Source organism: Eptesicus fuscus, chromosome 7 (assembly GCF_027574615.1).
Source record: "Eptesicus fuscus isolate TK198812 chromosome 7, DD_ASM_mEF_20220401, whole genome shotgun sequence".
Taxonomy (NCBI): Eukaryota; Metazoa; Chordata; class Mammalia; order Chiroptera; family Vespertilionidae; genus Eptesicus; species Eptesicus fuscus.
In genome coordinates, this window is record NC_072479.1 from 74,804,248 (window position 1) to 74,828,286 (window position 24,039).

General features: G+C 40.2%; 1 protein-coding gene across 3 annotated transcripts in view; it reads left to right on the forward strand.

Moving 5' to 3' along the window:
- Positions 1-24,039, forward strand: part of BCAT1 (branched chain amino acid transaminase 1) — a 93,414-nt gene that overhangs the window by 40,659 nt on the left and 28,716 nt on the right. For all 3 annotated transcript variants that reach the window (XR_008556631.1, XM_028144042.2, XM_028144041.2), the window contains exons 3-5: positions 2,042-2,242; positions 12,178-12,288; positions 15,742-15,861. Coding sequence is in view for 2 of the 3 variants with exons in the window: in XM_028144042.2 (XP_027999843.2) it covers positions 2,042-2,242; positions 12,178-12,288; positions 15,742-15,861 (432 nt within the window). In the remaining variant the exon portion in view is untranslated. The remainder of the gene's footprint in view (positions 1-2,041; positions 2,243-12,177; positions 12,289-15,741; positions 15,862-24,039) is intronic.

Sequence of the window (24,039 nt, forward strand, 5' to 3'; positions counted from 1 at the left end):
CTTCCTTACAGCTTGTTAACAGGTTGAACCTGTGCCTAGTTAATATTGTTTTATAACTGGTCAAAACCTTCCTTCACCCATGGTTTTTATCAGTATTCTATAGCTATTAAAAAGTTACTGATGGTGTTGTCTGTGGCTTGCATGTTTTGTGTTTGGTCATTTGTAATGGACAAGCTGGCTATGTGGCATGTTGGTGAAATACTGATGTGTGAGATTATTTCCTATTACTCCCATTTATCTTTCTCTTAGAGCTCCCTTTGTTCATTGTTTCCTCAGTGCAGCACAGAGGATTAATATGTGGTTGTTCATTTTCTGCTTCTCTGTGTTTAAAGAGGAGCACAGTTGCTTCGTTCTGCTCATTGCTTCTACAGTTCCTCCCAGGAGGTGTGTGTGGGGGTAAGGCTTATCCAAGACTTCTTTGGGGGAGTTGGAAGTATAACCATCACCAAGATGTTTAGTTCTTTTTTTTTTTTTTTTTAAATACATTTTATTGATTTTTTACAGAGAGGAAGGGAGAGGGATAGAGAGTCAGAAACATCGATGAGAGAGAGACATCGATCAGCTGCCTCCTGCACACCTCCCACTGGGGATATGCCCGCAACCAAGGTACATGCCCTTGACCGGAATCGAACCTGGGACCCTTCAGTCCGCAGGCCGATGCTCCATCCACTGAGCCAAACCGGTTTTGGCAAGATGTTTAGTTCTTAAAGACATTCATTTTAGTTTAACAAGTTATTGCTGGTGTTGCTATATTTATTAGAGATGATCTCCCTTTCTTCTTTGCCAAGTGCTGAACATGAGCCCTATGATGATAACAAAAAGGGGGTGCGTTCTCCTTTTTCATCATTGTACTCCATCTGCTATTTTTGTCCCTGTTTCTATATATCACTGAATTTTGGTTCTGATCCTTATTAGGCAGTATACATCACTGAGATTTCAAACAACAGGCTGGATTCTGAATGCAGGCATGGTTTGTTTGGCTCATATACTGTTAAATTTCTGAGTCAGTTGCCAACATTTAAAAGTCAAGTGGGGGATGTGAGGGCGATCTGGCTGCAACATCTGTCACCTCTTTGACCACCAGGGTTGATTCAACTGATCTGGCTGGCTAGATAGGTGTCCCCTTCCTCCCTCCCTCACTGATCCATGTGCAATCCAGGTGCTTTCCTCCCAAAGTTGCACGCTTAATCAAGTGGACGACCTTTTCCCCAGAGGAGAGGACTGGTCTTCGATCAAGAGTATACAGTAGCTGTGCTCCTCTGCTAGAACCTCAAACAAGCTCTTAAGGTCCATTTGTAGGAGAATATAGGGTAGTCAAGCTTCCAAGACTTCAGACACATCCAAATGACGTGCTACACCCGGCTGGTGTGGCTCAGTGGTTGAGTGTCGACCTATGAACCAGGAAGTCATGGTTGGATTCCTAGTCAGGGCACATGCTGGCTTGATTCCCATTGGGGGAATACAGGAGGCAGCCGATCAATGATTCTCTCTCATCATTGATATTTCTATCCCTCTCTCTTCCTCTCTGAAATAAATAGAAAACACATTTAAAAAAAATAAAAACACATATGAGGCACTATATGTGGCAGTCTGTCTTTCTTTAGGAATAAATAAATACATACATAAAATAAAACAAAATAAAATAAAATAAAAGTCAAACGGGGTCTGTGGCTGGGTAGCTCAGTTAGTTAATATACCAAGGTTTCGGGTTTGGTCCCCAGTCAAGGCACATACAAGAATCAGACAATCAATGCATAAATAAGTGGAACAACAAATTTTTCTCTCTCTCTCTCTCAAATCAATAAAAAATAAAATAAAAATCAAGTGGGGATAGGGGAAATGGGTGAAGGTGATCAAAAGGTACACAGTTCCAATTATAAGATAAATAAATTTGGGGGATAGAAAAAAAAGAGTCAAGCGATTTAAATTTTCAATAGCTAATGACTTAAATTTTATGTGTTTGGTTTTTTTTACCCTCTTTATTTGTAGCTAGTAGCTGTTCCGTTACTCTTCTTTAATGGAGCTGATTTTTTCCCCCTAGGCTAAAGATCTAATAATCACACCAGCCACCGTTTTAAAGGAGAAACCTGACCCAAATACTGTGGTTTTTGGAACCGTTTTCACAGACCACATGTTGACAATCGAGTGGTCCTCAGAGTTTGGATGGGAGAAACCACACATCAAGCCTTTTCAGAACCTGTCGTTGCACCCTGCCTCGTCGGCTCTGCACTATGCAGTGGAGGTAAGTACACTGCACTGAAGGGTGGTAACATGCTTGCTCTTCATTGGGGGCACCAAGTAGCTCCCTCTGCTACAATAGCTTTTGGGCAGCGTGGACTTGATCATATTTACTACAGGAACTCATAAATGTCTTTGAAACTTTTCCTGTAGACAGTCTCATTGCAGCTAAGTCTTAACAACTAATTTTTTTAGATATACTTGAGTTTTCTATAACATCCATAAAAATCATTTAGCAAATAGGAAGGACAGTTGGTAAGAAAATTTGCAATAAAAAAAGAATGTACTTTTAATATTTTACCAAGGCACCTGTCTTCTCAGATCTTCTAATGATTGAGAAGAAGCCATTGAGTACAATGATTTGGTTAGATTTTAATGCTAAGTTCATGTTTTTATGACCAGCAATGTGTAGTTATGCATGTTGAGGGACATGTAATTAAAGGTCATCCTTCAGGCATGAGGGGAATAATCATAAGCATTAAATATTTAGAGATGCTTTCTCTGGTCCTTCATAGGATTCACGCTTAGCCAGATATACAATACACTCCCCTTTCCCTTGACCCTGATTTTAAAAAAAAAAATATACTAGAAGCCCGTTGCATGAAGTTTCGTGCAATAGACCTTTCTTCACCTGGCTGCCGGCACCAGTTTTCCACCAGCAGCAGTTTTCCTCTGGCCACCCTCCGATTGGAGCACCTCCTGCCAGTGCGATCTGCTACCCCAAGAGGAACTCTCCAATCGGCGGGTGGCCAGAGGAAAACTGCTGCTGGCGGAAAACTGGTGCTGGCAGCCATGCAATCGGCCACCCCGAGTCCGCCACCTGCGCCTTCCGCCGGCTCCATCGGTCCTCCTGCAGTGCCGGCCGTCGGGGCCTACGGGAGGAATGGGGCTCATCCTGTCAGCCCAATTGGCCACCCCAAATCCCGCCCCCAGCCTGCGGCCGGCCCAGTCGTGGGCGTAGCGGAGTGATGGTTATTTGCATACTTCCCTTTTATTAGGTAGGATATTTCTTTATTGATTTCAGAGAGGAAGGGAGAATGAGAGAGAGATAGAAACATCAATGATGAGAGACAATCACTGATCAGCTGCTTCCTGCACGCCCCCCACTGGGGATCGAGTCTGCAACCTAGGCATGTGCCTTGGCTGGAATCGAACTTGGGACTCTTCAGTCTGCAGGCTAATGCTCTATCCACTGAGCCAAGCTGGCTAAGGCGACCTTGATTTTATTTTACTTACTTGTAATGTGTTAGACATACTCAGAATATTGGGATGCTTAAAATAAGCAATAGACTACCTATTAAGGGACTAAAAGATGGTAATAGTAAATATTCATAACAATAATGAATTTTTTAAATTGAATTCCTGCAGTGTGTCCTGCACTAGGTACTTTATAATGGGTCATCTCATGTTATTATTTTAAGTGAGAAAGCATATATTTCTGGATTCAGACTTTCTGGGCTCAAATTCTGTCTCTGTTGCTCTAAAGGGTACTCGGTGACTTGGGAAACTAATTTAATGACTGTATGCTTCAATTTTTTTACTGGTGAATTGAGGTGGTGATTATACCTACCTCATAGTGTTATTATAAGAAGAAGGTAAGGTGGTTCATTTAAGCATATAGAGCTATACCTAATGCATAATGAGAGCCTTGTTATTAGCTATTATTACTGTCTCTTGAAGCATTATTATCACCTATTATAGAAGCAGGTTCAGAAAAGTTAAGTTTCTTGTTCAAAATTGTATAGCATTTAGGGAGGAGTCAGGGTTCAAATGGCAAGCTCATACTCCCTGTGATGTTTTCCCCAAACATATACACTAAAATTACAAAAAGGCCTGTCCAGTTAACTTGTTCAAAATTATAAATTCAAATAATCGGAAATATATTAGCTGCCCCAATGTATACACTAAATGTTGAATTTAGAAGTCTAAGCTTCCATTCCCATCTTTGTGTTTTAACTGTACCAACTTCGATGAGTTCTTACATTATTTAGTCCAAGCCTCAGTTTCTTTAATTATAAAATAAGAATGGTAGCTGCCCTGGCCTATGCCATTATGTACAGTGACGAACAAATGAAATAAAATGCTTATGAACTTGAAAGAAGGAATCTGGCAGTGATTCTCACACAGCTTTCATTAGAATCACCGGGTTCCACCCTCGAGGCTCTGATTTCTAAGTTCCCATGTCATCTTAATACCCTCGAAACTACATTTTGTGAATCACTGGCTTGTGGGAAGTAAACAAGAAAGAATTAAGGTCATTTTGAAAGTTAAAAAAAATATTTTGATGGCCATTGGTTTTTAAAACTCACTGGAAATCTATTTAAATGAGTTGACTAGTTTTGCCAATGTAGATTTTGGTGACCAGGATAGTTTTTCAAAAACCTTTAATTGCTGTTATCCTTTGTTAAGTAAAAACTGAAATCTGTATTATTAGTCTTCCATGAATAATATAAACACAGGGGCTGTTTTGCATTAAGATCTGGACCGTGTTTTACATTAGTTATCTATTGCAACATAACAAAATTAATAGCTTGGAACAGCCACTGTCATTTTATATCTTGCATGATTCTGGGAGTTGACTAGGAGGGCTGGTAGTTCTTGGTTTGTTGTCTCCTATGTGGTTGCTGTCAGATAGTGGCTGGGATTGGAGTTGGCTCAAAAGCTTCCTGACACATATGTCTGGTGAAACTCAAAGAGGTGATTGGTGAAATGCTGGGGCTTTCTTGGCATCACTCTTTGTCCATGTGGTGTGCCAAATATGGTGTTCTGAGAAGAGCTAAACTTTGTCCTCTGTGACTTGAGCTCCAAAGCTTTTTGTCACAAGCAACTGAGCCCTGATAGAAGCTCTGTGCTTTTTATGACCTAGAATCAAAATCACAGCATTACTTCTGCCATACTCTGTTGTCATGGTGATCACAAAGGCCTGCCCACATTCATCAGGAGGGAATATATACCCTTCACCTCCCGATGAGGAATGTCAAAGTTCTAGAAGATCATGAGGGACTGGAAAGATTGTGTGGCTATTTTTGGAAAATATAATCTGCAACATGTATCGGTGATAAATGGGGAGATAAAGCGATGTGTTAGGTTACCTCTTCATATGATGGGCACTAAGTTAACAGGAAAGATACTAGGAGAGTATCATAGGACTTTAGGAAGTGTGATGGCCACGTGCGGAGAACCTCAAGGTCCCTGAATTTTCTCACGAGGCATATTAGTTCCATTTCCTGTTCACTCATTCAATGGCTGTTGAGTGCCTACTATGTGCTTGGGACTGTGCAAAGTGCTCGGGATAGGATGGTAAACAAACTAGCCATGATCTTGCCCTCAGGATTCTTTTCTTTTTTTTAAACACACACTGAGAAAGTTAGGCAGATACTTAATTTCAAATGTTTCCTTCCTAAATGTTATGCGAAACATTTTCTCTTTTACTGACACACTTATGTTATTGTATGCCAACATGATTTTTTAAGTTCAATAATTGTATTTTTTAATACAAAAGTAAATATAAGAGTGATTTTCTTGACCATCTGTCTCTTCCACTCATCAGCCCTATTGATTTTAGAATCCATTTTACTTCGAGATCTACAACTACATGTAGGTTTTTTTAATACTGCAAATTTTTGATAGATAAATAAGTGAAAGTTTCAAATAGTGAAGGAGAGAAATGTAAACTATGAGTAGGGGATATGGATAAAATAAAATGAAAATGATAACTGGCACTTCTTTTTCTGGTTGAAATAAATATTTAGTGAAATAAAATATAATTTGAAAAAAATGACCAATATATACATACTATTTAATGAATACTTATAAATGAATGCTCATCTAGGTAAAGAAAGAGACCACTTAAGCACCCCAGAAGCCTTCAAGTGTCCCTTTCACATCATAAATCCTGTGTCTTTTGGCAACGTTTATCCTCACTTTTCTATTAACCTTGTATGAACTTTTTGTAAAATGGGGTTATATTGTGTGTGTTTTCTTGAAAAATGAACAAAGGGAACCTGTGACTTCAAGTGAATCAAAGGACTCTGTTTGGAGCCAATGCTAGCATTGTAGCCCTCAAGTAAAAATTAGAATTTTAGAAAACTTGGATTTACCACTGTGAACGTAACCCTTTCTGCTGTTAAATCCAGGGTGGGCAAAAGTAGGTTTACAGTTGTGAACATGTGAAGCACAGAGTTTATTCTTGTATGATTATTTATTACTGTGTTTTTGTTGTTTTGTATTTTGTTGTAATTGTATATTGTATTTTCCATATGAACAACTCTATACCTACTTTTGATACACCCTGTAATTTTCTGGTGATGTTAGTGGTGATGTTAATAGGTTTTAAAAAATACGTGAAAGAGATGTTAGCTTTGGGAAGATGTGCATAGCTCATTGAACCAACATTTTCTAAATGGCCATTGCATGACCTGACAGGTTTTTGCACAAGTTAAGATTCAAAGTGCAGATAGGCTCCGATGGCTTTTTTAAATTTTTGTCTCCAGCTTTATTGAGATGTAATTGACATATGACCATATTTAAGATAGACAACGTAATGATTTGATACACCTATTAATTGCAAGATAATTACTACAATAACGTTAGTTAACACATGATGGCTTTTGATATGTCAATTTGGCTTGTCTGAACTACAGTCCCCAGAATTCCATTTTTAGCTTCCTTTTGGTTAGAATGGACTATAAGGCAGTCTCTTGTGTGCAGAGGGAAGCCGTGGTTGTTTTATTGCATACACACACCTGCCATCAAACACCAGTGTAGGTGCTGTTGTGAAGGAATTTGTCAGATGTGACTTAAGTCCCTAATTGTTTGATTTAAAGAAAATCAGAAGGGAGAGAATTCTGGGTGAGCCTGACCTTAGGATTTCATGAGGTCAGAGACCCCACACATTAGCTAGACCTGCATGTGCCCTCTTTTCCTCTGCCTCTCCCTTCCTGACCACCCCATGTGTCCCTTCCTGACTGCCCCATGTGGGTGAGCTGCGGCTCGCACCTGAGGGTCCAGCCTGTTTGTGACCTTTTTCTGGCTGCCTATCCTACAGATTTTGGACTCACCTCGTCAGTGAGTCCAATTTCATTGGCCAATTTCTTCTAATAAGTCTGTTAATATTACATATATTTCCTGCTGGTTCTGCTTCTCTAGTTGAACGCTGTCTGGTAGACAATTGGATTTTAATAAATTAACAAAATATGAGCACTTCATTGATATGGTTTCAGATTCTACATTACAACTAACCTTTAAGGAACCATCCCTTGACAAGTTTAGGAATGATAACAGAGAAGAATACACATAATTCTCTAAAAAAGGCTACCAGAAATACCTCTCCCTGTCTCAACTGCATATCTGTGTGAAATTGGGTTTTCTTTTGTGTATGTGCTTCAATTAAAATAATATCCTGCAAAAAAATTGAATGCAGAAACAGATATGAGGATCCAGTTGTCTTCTGTTGAGCCAAACATGAAAGATCTGTAATAATTGAAAATAGTACCACACTTCATACTAATTCTTTTGGAAAAATTGAGGTATTTTTCATTAAAATATTTTAACATGTCATGATTTAGAATTATAAATAAGTAAATTTCTTACTTCTGATTTTTAATATGGTATTGACAGAAAAACATCGTAAGTAAAAGCTCTTTGGAATCTTCATAACTTTTAAGAATATAAGTTTTAAGGCATCCTGACCAACAAAAATTGAGAAATGCTGCTTAAGGATACACCTAGGAATGGTGCTACTGGTCATAGGATAGATATATCTTCCATTTTACAGGCATAGGGAAATTATTTTCCATAGTGGTTTTGACCATTTTTATACCCACTTGCCATGAATAAATGTTTCTATTGTTTTACTAACTTTTTACATCTTAGTAAAGTCAGATTTTAAAAGCTTAACCAATTTAGTGTAATGGCATCTTATTTTGATATTAATTTATACACACTTTTTCATGTTTAATGGTCAATTGAATATCTTCTTATTTGAAGGGCCTGCTTGTTTGAATCTTTTGTTCCTTTTTCTATTGTGTTGTCTTTCTTTTGGATTTGTAGAAGTATTTTGGATATGGGTTCTTTGTCAGTTATATGAGTTTTACATATCTTCACTCTTTTTACTCTGTATAATTTTTTTTTTCTCTTCTATTCCCCCATTCAGTCTTGTCTGCCACAATCAGACAGACAGAAAGGGCAAGGACACTTTTCTCCTGCATCTGTATATAATATTTTGATGATGAGAAATACATTGTTTTTTAAAATTTGAATTTATCAGTCTTTGCTTTATATTTGACTAGTGGCCCGGTGCATGAAATTTGTGCACATTAAAAGGGGATTAATTAGAGGAGATAATTTAATATTGCTATTTGCCCTTTCTCTATAATAGAAGTGTTGGAGATGAAAGAAAATTAGTAAAATATATATGAAAATCTTCCTCCTGTCAGAGTCTGGGGCGCACCACGGGACCCAGAGTCAAGTCCCCACCCACCCACATGTGCTTCAAAATCGCGTGAGACCCAGACCTGGCCACCACCCCCCCCCCCCCCACCCATTGGGCTAGATCCAGACCCAGCCAGTCCCACCCTTGTCAAGCCCCGCCGGGCAGGGGGCGTAGCCTCAGGTCCCCTGGCCTGGTGCCAGGATGGGGGGCATGGCCTGAGGTCCCCCAGCCCAGACCGGAGCGGGGGCATGCCTTGAGGTCCCCTGTCAAGCCCTGCTGGGTGGGGGGCATGGCCTGAGGTCCACCATCAAGCCCCACCAGGTGGGGAGTGCGGTTTGAGGTCCCCTGGCCTGGTGCCGGGGTGGGGGCACGGACTGAAGTCCCCTGTCAAGCCCCACCTGGTGGGGGGCATGGCCTGAGGTCCCCAGGCCTGGTGCTGGAGCGGGGGGAGCAGCCTGAGGTCCCCTAGCCCAGCACCAGGACAGGAAGTGCACCTGAGGTCCCCCAGCCTGATGCCAGGGCGGGGGGATGTGGCCTGAGGTCCCCTGTCAAGCCCACGGGATCAGGGGAGGGTGTAGCTTCAGGTCCCTGCTGATTGCTCATTAAGGCTCTTTATGGAAACTTGGCCTCAGCTGTGGGTGCAGCCACCTCTGTGATGGAGTGATGGTCAATTAGCATATTCCCTCTTTATTAGATAGGATACTTTTGTATCTTGTTTAAAGATTCTTTTACCTCTAGATTATGAAGATATCCTCCTACTGGTATATTATTGGTTTTTGTCTTTCACAGTTAGGTCTTTAATCCTAGATTGGTTTGTATATGAAGTAGGTTCTGTTTTTTCTTCTTCTTCTCCTCCTCTTCCTTCTTCTTTTTCTTCTTCTTCTTCTTCTTCTTCTTCTTCTTCTTCTTCTTCTTCTTCTTCTTCTTCTTCTTCTTCTTCTCTTCCTCCCCCTCTTCCTCCTCTTCCCCCTCCTCCTCCTCCTCCTCCTCCTCCTCTTCATTCTCCTAGAGAGCGTGGAAGAGAGAGGGAAAGACAGAGAGAAACATCAATGTGAGAGGCACACTTCTATTGGTTGCCTCCTTGCACGAGCCCTGACCTGGGCCCCGGCTAGGGAGGAGCCTGCAACCTAGATACATGCCCTTGATCAGAATTGAACCCGGCCCCCCTGTGGATTTGTGTCTCCGCTCCGGCCGCAGCAGCCCAGGGGCTGGGGGTAGGCCCCTCTGCGTGTTGTTCTCTCTGGCTCCGGGGCTGCCCTGTCTGTTGTTCTCTCAGGCTCTGGGCCTGCGCCAGGCCCCTCCTCCTGAGCTGGTCGTGACCGTTACGGCATCCTGGCCTAATTTTCACATTACCTCTTTATATATAAAGATAGTTTTTATCTTTGAACTGCTGCTGTTCCATAGAAGTATAATTTTGCATCTGGCTACCTTGCCTAAACAAATTATTTCAAGAGGTTGTGTCAGTTTTTTCTGGATTCTCTAGATATTTAATCTTTTCTATATTTCATGCTCTAGGACAGTTTTATTTTTTCCTTCTTTAAATTGAATGCATTTTATTTTATTATTCCTGCCTTATTATACTGGCTGTAGAGTATTGAACTTAAGTAGTCACAAGCAGACAATTTATGATGTTCCCAATCCAAAAAGGCAAGCTCTAAGTTTTACCATTAAGTATAATGTTTTCTGCAAGTTTATTTTAGATATCCTTTGTCATGTAAGAAAGCTCCCTTTTCCTCTTAATTATCGGGGAAATTTTTAAAAATCATAAATGAATGTTTGATTTTATCAGATGCATTTACCACATCTAATGAGAAGACCATATATTTCCACCCCCTTGGTTCCCACATACACTTAACATAATAAATCTCATTAGTTGATTTTCCAATCTCTCTTCCTGGGATAAGTCCCAATTAGTCATATTATGTTATCCTTTTGTATATTTTGCATCTATTTTACTCAATATTATTATATAATCTTTACATCTATTTGAACCTATATTAAATGCATACAATTTAAGAATTGTGAAGTAAATAAGACCGGTTACCTATTTTATTTTGTATTTAGTAATATAACCCACCAGTTTTTAAAAAATATATAATTGACATATAACATTCTATAAGCTTAAGGTGTGCATTATGTATATTGCAGTACAATTGTCACTGTAGCCTTAGCTAATTTCTCTATCATGTCACATAATTATCACTTCTTTGTTGTGGTGGGAACAGTTAAGATCCAGTTTTTTAGCCATTTGCAGTTTATAGTACAGTATTATTTATGATCACTATGCTGTCCATTAAATATTTAAGGCTTATTTATCTACTACTTACACCTGCCAGCTCTATTTTAGAAAGTATTTGTATGATATATTGCTTTCTATATCTTTTTGTTTCAGATGTTTTTTAGTGAGTCCAATTTGATAGCCTTATCTTTTAACTGAAACTTTACTCTGATTATATTTAATAAATTACTCCTATATTTGCCCTTGCAACATTGAATTTTGTGCTTTTTAATTGTGCTACATGATTTATATTTCTTCTCTTTTCTCATGTAAGCTTTAAGGCCAGCAGCCTCTTAACAGCCCTACTTTTCATTACCATTCAGTTCAACGTATTTTCTCATTTTCATTATTGTTCTTCTTTATCTCATGCTTTGTTTTGTAATGGTTTTCTTCTTTTCCAAACTATGGACATTTTCTAGTTATATTTCTCGTATTGATTTGTGGCTTATCTTCTGGTGGAGAACATGTGAAAACACCATGCATTGTGCAGGTGGTGTGGGCTGGGCTTTGTCCTGTGGGTTAGTTTGTTGTTCTTTCTCAAGTCTTTCATACCTTTATTGAGTTTAGCCTGTTTTTCTGCTGGTTACCTAGAGAACCTGTGTTAAAATTTCCCACTAACATGACTGATTTCCCCCTTTCTTTTGTATTTGCCAGTACATACCTGCTTCTCAGTCTTTTCACATCTCTGCGTAGTGATTTGTCTGGGGCAGCACATTTAGAAACGTGACATAGCCCCAACATAATATGTCTTGACCTGGTTGGTTTTTATGGTTCTTGGAACTTAACCAGCTCTGGTCACATCTAGATTATCTACTATCCAGAGTCTGAATGAGCCAGATTCAATGAAAAGATACAGGGGTATTTTGAGGGGCGCCCCTGGGGCCTTTGGTCTCTGCCTCTGTTGTCTAGGCAGTTGGTCCATGTTGTGGGATTGGGGATGGTTTTCTTTTAATCCCCATAACTATATTATTTAGCAATATGGCTCTATCTAAGCACAGGATAACTGCATCCCCACCAGATTTTGGTAATAAAATAACTTGTTTCTATCGCAATTACTGTTACCAATCTGTCAGTTTGCATTTCTAGATTTAGGAATCTCTGGGTGAGGTCGGGGTCAACAGCTTTACAGGATGAAGGAGATGAGCACCCACAGACAAGTCATTCCTTTGAACACAGGGATTGTTTTCATTTACTTAACCTCTAAGATTGATCTCTCTTTCATCTTCAGTTATTTGAAGGAATGAAGGCATTTCGAGACGTAGATAATAAAATTCGACTCTTCCGGCCAAACCTCAACATGGATAGAATGCACCGATCTGCTCTGAGGGCAACTTTGCCGGTAGGTAAATTTAGGGATTTCTTTTGTGTTTTTCTTGACTCAATGATTCACTGTGAGTTTACCACCAAAAAAATAACTTCGGAATACTTATATATTCAGTACAGACCATATGAACACTGAAGTTGTATCTGATTTACTTTGTAATTAGTGAGGTAAAAATGTAAGGCAGTAACCAATACCATTTGGCAATTCCTCAATCTATTTCTTAGAGTGTCTGTGGGGGATTAACGTGTATGTGGGACATAAAAGGATAAGGAATAAAAACATGCCTCAAACAAAAGGAAATAAAATTTAAAGTCTGTATGAAATTATAACATTGAAAAAAGGAAAACATGGGGTGCCACATAGGTATTTGGGGGATATTTTGCCTAATTGCCTTAGACACTAGCAAGTATACAGTTATTTAAGTCATTATTTTGATATTTTACCCCAAGTTTTATTTTAAAAAGATGCACAATGATATCAAAACGGTTTTTCATGGCCATTGGATCCTGGCTATGACTTTGTTATGGAGCAGAATTCATTATAAGGTGGGTTAGATTTAGATGCTAAACTTCACATGTAGGTGGAAATGATGTTGATTACTTTCATTCCCTGCGATGTGACCAGCTGCCATTTCTATATTCTGAGTACTTAGCCTCTAGAAACCTAGCCCAAGCTGTGCATTTAGGAACCCCAGAATGGCTAAACCCAAGTAACTACTCCTTATTAGCTAGGCTCTTCCTTCTTCTTTCTGTTTTTGTGACCCATGCTTCCTCCTTCTAAGGCCATAATATGATAGCAGAAGGGAAATTAAGGTAAGTTCTTTGGACTTGGTCCTAGTTTCATTCTTCTACCATTACAGACGGATCACTGGGGAAAACTTTAAAATGGGACAGAAGGAAAGGCAGTAATATTTATTGGATAGCAACTATGCCACAAACTGTTATGTGGTTTTACATTCTTCACCTGGTTAATCATAACAGTAAGCCATTGTCAAGAAGGTGTATGTATTGTAAATTTTAGTAGCACCTATGTACAGAGAGGAACACTCGAGCCTAGAGAGGTTAAATGACTTGCCTAAAGTCACACAGCATGAAGGGTAAGAAAGTGGGTGCACGTTTTTAAAGTCCTAGTCAGGTTCCCTTTCCACTAAACATTGTCTAGACAGCAGTACCAGAGATCCAAGCAGGTGTATGGGGGGCGGATGGTGGGTATGTCCTATATGATTGGCAATCTCAATTTATGTAATATTATTACACTGTGACTGCTGTTAAAAATCAGTATTTAAATAGCCAAATCCTGATGTTATGAGCTCTATTCAGATGCATATTTCTGACTTATTTCTACTTTGGATAACCTATCACATTCTGAAAGCATGTTTCTCTATCCTTCCAAGTGAGTAGAAACTACTTATTTTACAAACTAGAGGCCCGATGCATGAAAAATTCGTGCAAGAGTAGGCCTTCCCCCAGCTGCCGGCACTGGCTTCCCTCCGACACCCGGGACCCGCGAGGATTCCCTCTGGCCGCCGGCAGGCAACTGGGACCAGAGGCTACACTCTGGCCCCGTTTTCGTTCTGGATGTCTAGAAGGACATCCGATCTAATAAGCATATTACCCTTTTATTATTATAGATTGTCACTCATTTAGTATATGAGAATCTGTTCCTCCATAGAAATAAACTGTTCTTAGCTTTTGTCCATTTTCCTACTGGGTAATCTGTCTTTTTCTTACTTAATTTTCAGAATATTGTAACATATTCCAGTAAGATCTTTGTTGGTTATGTTACAAATAACTTCACCCAGTTTCCTGCTTCTAACATATTTTGAAGAATAGAAATCCTTATGTTTTAAGTAGTCAAATTTTATTCATATTTTCCTTATGATTTGTGCTTTATGTCTCTTATTTAAGAATTCTTTTCTACCTTAAGGTGACACCAAATTTTGTATTTTCTTTAAATAAAAAGTCTTATGTTTTACACATTTAAGTGTATGATCCAATTATAGTTGACTAGAGGCCCAGTGCACGAAATTCGTGCACGGAGGGGGGGTTGTCCCTTAGCCCAGCCTGTACCCTCTCCAATCTGGGACCCCCCAAGGGATGTCCGACTGCCCGTTTAGGCCCGATCCCTAGGATTGGGCCTAAACGGGCAGTCGGGCATCCCTCTCACAATCCAGGACTGCTGGCTCCCAGCTGCTTGCCTGCCTGCCTTCCTGATTGCCCCTAACCACTTCTGCCTGCCTCTCACAATCCAGGACCGCTGGCTCCCAACTGCTTGCCTGCCTGCCTTCCTGATTGCCCCTAACCGCTTCTGCCTGCCAGCCTGATCACCCCCTAACCACTCTGCTTCCAGCCTGTTTGCCCCCAACTTCCCTCCTCTGCTGGCCTGGTCACCCCTAACTGCCCTCTCCTGCAGGGTTGATCACCTCCAACTGCCCTCCCTTGCAGGCTTGGTCCCTCTCAACTGCCCTCCCTTGCAGGCCGGGTGCCTCCCAACTGCCCTCTCCTGCTGGCCATCTTGTGGTGGCCATCTTGTGTCCACATGGGGGCAGGATCTTTGACCACATGGGGGCAGCTATATTGTGTGTTGCAGTGATGATCAATCTGCAGATTACTCTTTTATTAGATAGGATAGAGGCCTGGTACAGGGGTGGGGGCCAGCTGGTTTGCCCTGAAGGGTGTCTCAGATCAGGGTGGGGTACCCTGGGGGCGTGGGGTGGCCTGAGTGAGGGGCCTGTGGTGGTTTGCAGGCCGGCCACGCCCCCTGGCAACTCAAGCAGAGGCCCTGGTATCTGGAATTTATTTTCCTTCTACAATTGAAACTTTGTAGCCTGGAGCAGAGCCAAGCCTGGGGATCCCTCCGAGGCCCTAAGCCATTTGTGTTGGGGTTATAATTGAAACTTTGTTGCCTTAAGTGGGTGGGCCCGGCCAGGGTGTGTGGAAAGCTTTGCTTCCCCTGTTGCCGGCAGCAACCCTGGCCTGCTCTCTCAAGCTCCATTCTGCCGCCATTTGTTTGAATTTGTTTACCTTCTATAATTGAAACTTTGTAGCTTGAGTGGAGGCTTAGGCCTGGAAATGGCAGGCGGAAAGCTTGGCCTCCTCTGTTACCTAGGGAACCTTGCTCTCTGTGGCTGTAGCCATCTTGGTTTGGGTTAATTTGCATACTTGCTCTGATTGGATGGTGGGCGTGGCTTGTGGGCGTGGCTTGTGGGTGTGTCGGAGGTATGGTCAATTTGCATATTTGTCTATTATTAGATTAGATATTTGGGGTGTGGTAAGAGGTAGGGATCCAATTTTACATTTTCCGCATATGGATAGGCCATTATCCTATCATAATTGGGTAGGAAATACCACTAAATTTTTTTATTTGGTTTTATTACTTTTTTAACAGTCTGACGCTTTCTTGAGGATTTTATTCTATTGCTACAAATGAAGAAAATTCCATTATTCATTATGTTTTTCATTTCTTCAGGGATTTGACAAAGAAGAGCTTATGGAGTGTATTAAACAGCTTGTGAAATTGGATCAAGAATGGGTTCCATATTCAACATCTGCTAGTCTATATATCCGTCCTACACTCATTGGAACTGAGGTACCAACTGACTCCCTGTTTGGGGATACTTTGGTGGGGAAGTTATCATTGTTTATTCTTGTGTGAAACTTCTAGTGTGGGGTGTGAAATCATTCCCAATAGCATCACTAATGACTCCTTTCTTCTGATAATCAAGACCAGGTGTCAGCAAACATTTTCTTAAAGGGCCAGAGAGTAAATAGTTTAGGCTTTGTGGGCCATCTAGTTTCAGTCACAAATACTCAACTCGTCCATTATATAGCACAAAAGTAGCCATGGATATGAACACAAATGAGTAAAGGAATGAGCAAGTAATGAGGTTGTTGCCTGCCTATAATTAAGACTAACCATTATTTCCTCAGTTTACCAGTGTAGTGCCTCTGCTCCTGATGCACTTCTTCAGGTCTAGAACTAGAAATGATTTTGAAATTTAAAGGAAGGAGAGCTGCTACTTTTTATTTTCATTTTCCTGAAGTCTTGGGATTGCTCCTTGGGTAAGGAATGGGAGTGAAGGGCCTTCTTCCCCTATAACCAGTGAGTAGGAATCCTATATAATAAAAGGGTAATATGCAAATTGACCCTAACAGCAGAATGACCGGTCACTAGGATGCACTCTGACCACCAGGGGGCAGATGCTCAACACAGGAGCTGACCCCTGGTGGTCAGTGCACTCCCACAGGGGGAGCTCTGTTCAGCCACAAGCCGGGCTGATGGCTGCGAGTGCAGCGGCGGTGGCGGGAGCCTCTCTTGCCTCCTTAGCAGCACTAAGGATGTCCAGGGACCGGGCCTAAGCTGGCAGGTGGACATCCCTCAAGGGCTCCTGGGCTGCCAGAGGGATGTCTGACTGCCAGCTTAGGCCTGATCCCCTGAGTATTGGGCCTAAGCTGGCAGGTGGACATCCCCTGAGGCAACGGTCGCCAACCTTTCGGACTTCACGAACCACCAGTGGTCCACGGACCACCGGTTGGTGACCGCTGCTCCAAAGGTTTCCTTAAACCAGTGGTCGCCGACCTTTCAGACCTCACAGACCACCAGTGGTCCACAGACCACCAGTTGGCTACTGCTGCCCTGAGGGGTCCCAGACTGCGAGAGGGTGCAGGCCAGGCTGAGGGACCCCCCGCCTCCCGAGTGCATGAATTTTTGTGCACCGGGCCTCTAGTTGTTAATAAAAATACTACATTTTCAGTGGGTGAAAATTTGAAAAACAATTGCTCTATAAAGTTCACATTATTAAACAAAATACTAAACATCAATACAATGACCTCCTGTAAAACACTTAAATTAAAGGACAAAATCATATATATTACCAAAATATTTCTTGTAATAAAAGAATGTCAGTATCATTTTAATCAATATCTTCTGAAACACTTCTTTATAGGAAGTCAAAAACTTTATGAGAAACTAAAAGCTTGAGTGCTTTAATTGCAAATTAAGGTAAAATCTGAAATAAAAATATTTTAATAAAGAACATCTACACAAATAGTTTCCAAATTTTTTTCTTTTCCAGACAAGAAGCTAAAATTAGATGATTCTCAGATGGTTAGGTTCAATACTGGATACCTTATAACTCTACATCTAAAAAAGCCAGCGTTTGCTGATTTTGTCACCTGTTTTATCCAACTTCACCCTATTTAGTAACTCCAGGCAGGTTCAGCTATATGAACACACACACACACACACACACACACACACACACACACACACACACACATGTGTTCATGCACACTATTTTTTCAGTGATTCTTATCAGTGTACAGGTGCTTTGACCATAGTCAACAGCAAACTATGCACAACCACAACTTCTGAAATTCCTTTGATCATTGCTCCTGGCCTTCCACTTTTTCAATCAGTCAGATTTCATCACTCTCTCCATTAGAGAGGTGGTGGAGGGAGACAGCACTAAATAATATCAGGGCTGAGAATAAGTGTCATTAGAGGGGTTGAGTCTGATGGTAGGGACAACCCTCCAGGCTGTCAGGAGTCAGCTCACTCTGCCCCTTTGACCAGATCTCAGGCTGTCGCCACAGATATGCAAGCTACCAGCAGATTCGACTTTTCAGCTGCCCTTCCTTGGCTCTCGTGGAAGTTGATTAATTCCTCATACTCAGTTAACTCGTTTGCTCCCACATTGGAGTGCCCCTAAACACACTTCTGGAGTTGAGCTCAACTAGAGAAACAGTTTGCTTTTGGTGAATACTAACTTTAGATGCACAGAATACAATCTGAATAATGCAGAAACATTTTAAGTCACTTCATATAAACAGTTTCCCCATTCACGACTCCATTGGAAATCTTTCTGGATGAAATTTTCATGAGAGCTCACATTAAAAATCTTGCTGCCAAATGGTCCACTCCTTGATTTCTTGTTCGCTCCACAGGGAGTTTAAGGGCTTATACATTTTATAGACATGCCTTCCTTTTCCTTTTATCACCTTGTAAAATCATTTCGCATATAATTTAATCAATAATCAAACAGTTCCATGGAGAGAATTGTCTTTATTCATAGCCTTTGTTTATTTATATCTTATCTTTTCACAATTAGCCTCTATTGCACTGAAGAAGCTGAATAGATTTGCAAACTAGGTGTTACAGCAGCAATTTGTAATCATTAACTTGGGTTTTGCTCACACTTTTAATGTATTCTTCTGTAACCTTATTTGATATATATATATATATATATATGTATATATATATATATATATATATATATACATATATATATATATATTCATTTGAGTGCTTATAAACAACATTAAGTTGTCATTTGCACATATTAATAGCCCTATTCTAGAATCTTCAGACCTTGCATCTGTTTTTAGAGATCAGCTTATTTGCATTGATTAAAGCCTTGATAATCAGCTTCTTTTATCAGGCCACTCCTACCACTCCTACCAGTGGAAACCCTCTTGAGTCTATTCCTGTCCATTTCAACTTTATCACAGGGGATGACTGTTATTATCTTTAATTTTATTTTTTGGAGTCATGGTGTACCTGGTTACTAATGACACCCCTCAGTTCATGGCAATTGTTGTCACAGGTTGTATGAAGTCCCTCTCGTTGTTGTTTTATTTCCCTTTGTCTTCATTTCCCACTCCTCTCCTCTTCCTTCATTGGAAATTATTCTCATGTATTGAGTGAATATTCTTTTGGTTTGTATGTGTTTTTAAGTATTCTCTTATTCCTTTGTATGTCTGAAATTTTAGTTTATATAAAGGATTTTGTCCTGTAGATCTCATTGTGTTTCTTAACTTTTTCCCTCAGCACTGTTTTTTCTTTCTATCCAGTTTACTCTGAGTATTTCCAGTCCATTACTTTTCACTGCTGCATAGTATTTAATGCTGGACATCTACCACACTTTGCCCCAGTTCCTTTACTGGGATTCCATTTCCCTGTTACTTCATGTAATACAGCAACAAGCAGTTTGAAAATATACAACCCAGGGAATTACGTAACATCCTTTCCCCTTCGGCAGCCCATTCAGGATCCTCTTCCTCACATGGTTGCCTGGAGTGAGACTGTTCTATTAATTGTAGTTGTCAGCTCTCCGTGTTGGTCTTATCTGTCTCTATTTCAGGCACAGTGCTGTACTTGGCCCAGCCCATGGAACCAAGCTGGATGGAATCACACAGTCGGTCTGAGTGCTGAGGCTAGGTCCATGAGGAGATTCTGGTTTTGAGGCTCAGTGATGATACAAGGAATTTCTTATCATCTGGAGGAGGGACTGGCAAACCTGTCTGTGAAGGGCTAGGTAGCCACTCAACTCTCAACTCTGCCTTTGGATCACAAAAACAGCAGCAGGCAACACGTGAATGAACGCGCACATTCCAATACAACTTTTTAACAAATGGGCAATAGGCTGAAGTTCTGGCTCTGATCTGGAGTCCTTTCAGAAAGGGAAGTGAAGCATGGCTTTTCCGAGGCTGACTCATTCTGGCTCTTCCTGAGTGCTTCCCCATCGAGTAGTCTTGAGGACTTGTGTAATCACCCAGGCTAACATTTCTGTTGATTTCAAATTTACCAACCTGTATTTCCCAGGTCATCTGTATAATATTTCTTGTCTTTTTCCCAAATACTTATTCTCCACAGTTCCAACATTAAGTGCGGAATATAGTTCTGTGGTCACATCGGCAGTCATCTTAACTCTCTGTGTATTGGCATGGACTCACCATTGTTACTATTATCAATAATTATTTATAAAAACAAAAATAACAATTGCTCTTTCTTAAATTATTAGAAAAAGATCAGGCCCTGGGCGTTTTCCACAGATTATTTAATGCAGTCCTTATCCTGACCCTGTGAGCAGGCATTACTGCCTTCACATGTTAGGTAAGAAAGTTAAACATTCTTTTTGTCTATTTCACCTTATCTTTAGTTTCCCTTAAAACTTACGCTTTTGTAAAAATAAATTTTAAGATCATTCTTATTTAAAAACTAAAAGAGAGTTGAGTGCTCAGTTAAATTTGCACTATCTTTCTCTTTGAACAGACTGAGAAATAAACTTAGCCCTGTCCCTTACCCATCTTAGAACAAGTCTCAGTAGAGTCCGGATTTTAGCTTCCCCCATAATTCTTTCAATGTCCACATATTAATCATCTGTTAGTCTAGAGGTGCACTAAAGGAAACCAGGAAAGAGACAAGGATCATTTTTTTCTCTGGTGTCAATGTAATATATTAGGTTTTGTATGAAATAAATAAAAAAATCAAAATAATTCAAGTATGGTAAATAGTCATTTAGGTTGTTTTTATAGCCCTTTTCTATAAACAGCATCTTATTAAAATGTATAGTCCTTTGGCAAATCTTTAGTTAACTTGGTATAATAATGTGCGATGCTATGTATAGGGGACAAAGGTGGTCTTGCACTGTGTGAAGTGTACCGATTAGCAAGAGGCAGAACATTAAACCGTTGTAAGAAAGTGTGATAGGCATTTTATCTAAACCTAAGGAAGTGCAGGATGCTGTAACAGCACATAACACGAGTACTTAACCTTGTCTAGAGGTCTCATTTCCTGAAGTAATATTTCAATGACACTTAAGTGGAGATGGAAGTGTTTGTATTACTTAGGAGAGAGAGGGGATGTCTTAGTCTGCTCTGGCTGCCACGACTGAATACCACAGACTGGGTATCTTAAACACCAGAATTTATTTTCTTATAATTCTGGAGCCTGAAAGTCCAAGATCAAAGTGCCAACAGGGATGGTGTCTGGTGAGGCCTCCCTGTAGATGTCCACCTTCTCACTGTGTCCTTACAGGGCCTTCTGGGTGTGAGGAGAAGAAAAGGGGGGGCTGGAGGGGAGGGCAGGGAGCTGAGGCTCATCATTCTGTGTCTCTTCTTCTTCTAAAGAGAGATCACAGCCCTCCCACTCTTTTGACCTCATTTAACCTTCATTACCTTCTTAAAGGCTTTATTTATCTCCTAGTACTGTGGGTTGGTGGTTAGAGCGGCAACATATAACCGCTCTATATGGCGGCAGGGGGGAGGGGGGGGCAGAGATACATTTCAGTTCATAATGGGGAGAGGATGGAAGGAGAGTATTCCAGGTAAAGGGGGTAGGACAGGAAAGTATCCAGAGGTAGGAAGGTAAGGAGGAATCCAAAGGGAAAAGGATTCCCTGTGGTTGGAGCTTAAGATGCTTAGAGTGTGAGCTCTGTGGTGAAGGCTGGGGATGCAGGGAAGTGAGCCCCAGGTTGAACTCTTCAGGTTAGGAAATCTTAGGTACCCCACTGATTCCCTCCCCCACCTTAAACTTTTACATTGTTAAAAGAGCTCTGAATTAACAGGAGAAGATCTAGAGTTTAATAACTCTGAAACCTTGGGGAAATCATTTGTTTTGAGCCTCAGTTTCTCCAACTTAAAAATAGTCATGCTATAACCCTTAACTTCCTGGATTGTTGGCTGAGAGGAGATAATGACTGTGAAATGTCGTAGGAACAAAAAAGTGCTATATAATTACTGAGGATTTTTTTTTTTTTAAAACCTTTCACCAAACCAACTAGTTTTCTCTACAAAAACACTGCGTGGGTGGATTTGTTATCCCTTCCTTTTGTGATACACTCTCAAGGCCCTGCATGGACCACCCCGGAGTCCAATATTCTTTACTGTTTTCTTTGCTTATCTTTCAAAAGAACTGGCAAAATTGAAAAAACAAAAACAAAGACAGGTTGTTCTTTGGATTAAAATAAAAAAAAGTCATGCTGCCCTTTCTGAAAAAATGTTCTTGTTATTCCCAATTATCCTATTTCTTCTCTGTCCTATGTGCATTGCCTAGACAGAATTATTCTCAAGCCTCACTGCCACCGTGCTTTTCTGTCCTCCAGGCCAAAACGTGTGACTGTTATTGCTTTCCTCAGCTCACTAAGCTCTTTCTGCCGTGGTTCACAGTATCTCTGAAATCCTGCCTTTTTAGACAGAGTGGTAATTTTCTCTGTGACAGCTCTCTTTATTTTTCATCACTCCCAAGTGCCGTGTTATTCTGTGCAAAACATGTATGTATTCAATAGCCTTGTATATGTGTTTGTGAGGTGTAATATAAAGTAAGAAAAGTCTTTCTTGTTTTGTACACATCAGAATTTCAATTTCAAATTCATTGTGGTCCCTTGAGAAGTTATAGACTCTGCATCTGAGATTTATATTTCTCATTTTCCATGTGTTTTTTAAAATTTTTTATATTAATATATTTTTATTGATGTCAGAGAGAGGAAGGAAGAGGGAGAGAGGGATACAAACATCATTGATGAGAGAGAATCATCAATTGGCTGCCTCCTATATGTCCCCTACTGGGGACGGAGCTCACAACCCGGGCATGTGCCCTGACTGGAAATCAAACCGGGACCTCCTGGTTCATGGGTCGACACTCAACAACTGAGACACACCAAGCAGACGATGGGGTGTTTTCTTTAAATGCCCTCCTCAATTAATTATGTATGAAAACAATCAAAAGAAGCAAGTAGAGAAGAATGAAAAAATTAAAGTCCTCATAAGGAAATGAGACATTGAAACTGATGTACACAACTTATCAGCTGTTATCTTTCATTACTTCTATTTTCATAGCTTCTGCTTTATTTGATCAGAAGCCTGACCTTGTCATTATAAAATTATGTTTATGCTGTTTGACTTATATTATATAACAAACTGCTCTCAGCTGTAGCTGTTGCACAGAATTTAAATTGCCTTTGAGGATAAAAGGGAGAATTAAGACAAAGAATGGTTCCTGAGGCTAGAAACCCAACCAGCAAGCTCCCTTCCTAATGGAGTTACATTTTATTTATCTCCACTCTTAAAGCACTGTGACCTTTTCCAGTAAAGCCACAGAGTTCTTTTCTTAGAAAGACAGTCAATATGAGTTATCATTTGAGGATGAAGGCAACTCAGTTATACTTGTAAAACATCAGTTGACCTTGCCTAAATTTCAGAAAATAAAATGCCAGTACACATAAACACATTTTCTCTCAGCATTGAAAAGTTCTAGTGTGTAATTTACTTGCTTGCCAAGAATAGAAGTATCACTTAAAGATTTACTGGGATATTTTCCCCCAGAAGTAGATTTACTCCATTTCCCATTGGTGCTCTCTTTACCACCACCTAGTGGAATATATGAACTTTGCCTGTGGGTTTACAATGGGAGAAGGAAAAGAATAAGATGAAATATATCTTGGAAAAAATTTTCCATGATGATGAGTTACTGTTACTTTTTTAGTAATAATGCAGGTTGCAAAAAACACATGAGCTCAGAGTGAAGAAAGCCCAGGAATTCATGTGATATCTAATAAAATGCTTGTCCACAAATAAAGCTATTTTATTCAGAAACCTAGAAGCTGGATAAGTCACAGATACTGTCTTGCCTATTGTAGTTCTAAATTATGTTCAGAGGATTCTCTTAATTTATCAAATGAGGCTCCATAAAAATTTAAAATATTAAGCTTCAAAGCTCCTTTGCTAGGAAGGGATCATTGTACTTAAACTGACAGGTAAGTAAAAATGCAGAGATGAGATAGTCAATTTTTATCCAAGCTGGGAAGAAAGGCAGATGCCTGTATTCTAAGGTGTTCTCTCCCAAACAATGAAACAAACAAACAAACAAAAAGGCAAATGAAGCTTTAAGGCTCTTCGCTCTGTATTGGTGGGGGAGCTCTGTTCCGCCTCTGTTAAAGAACAAACACAAGCGAGCAAAAACCAAAAATCTGTTATTTATTGACTCATT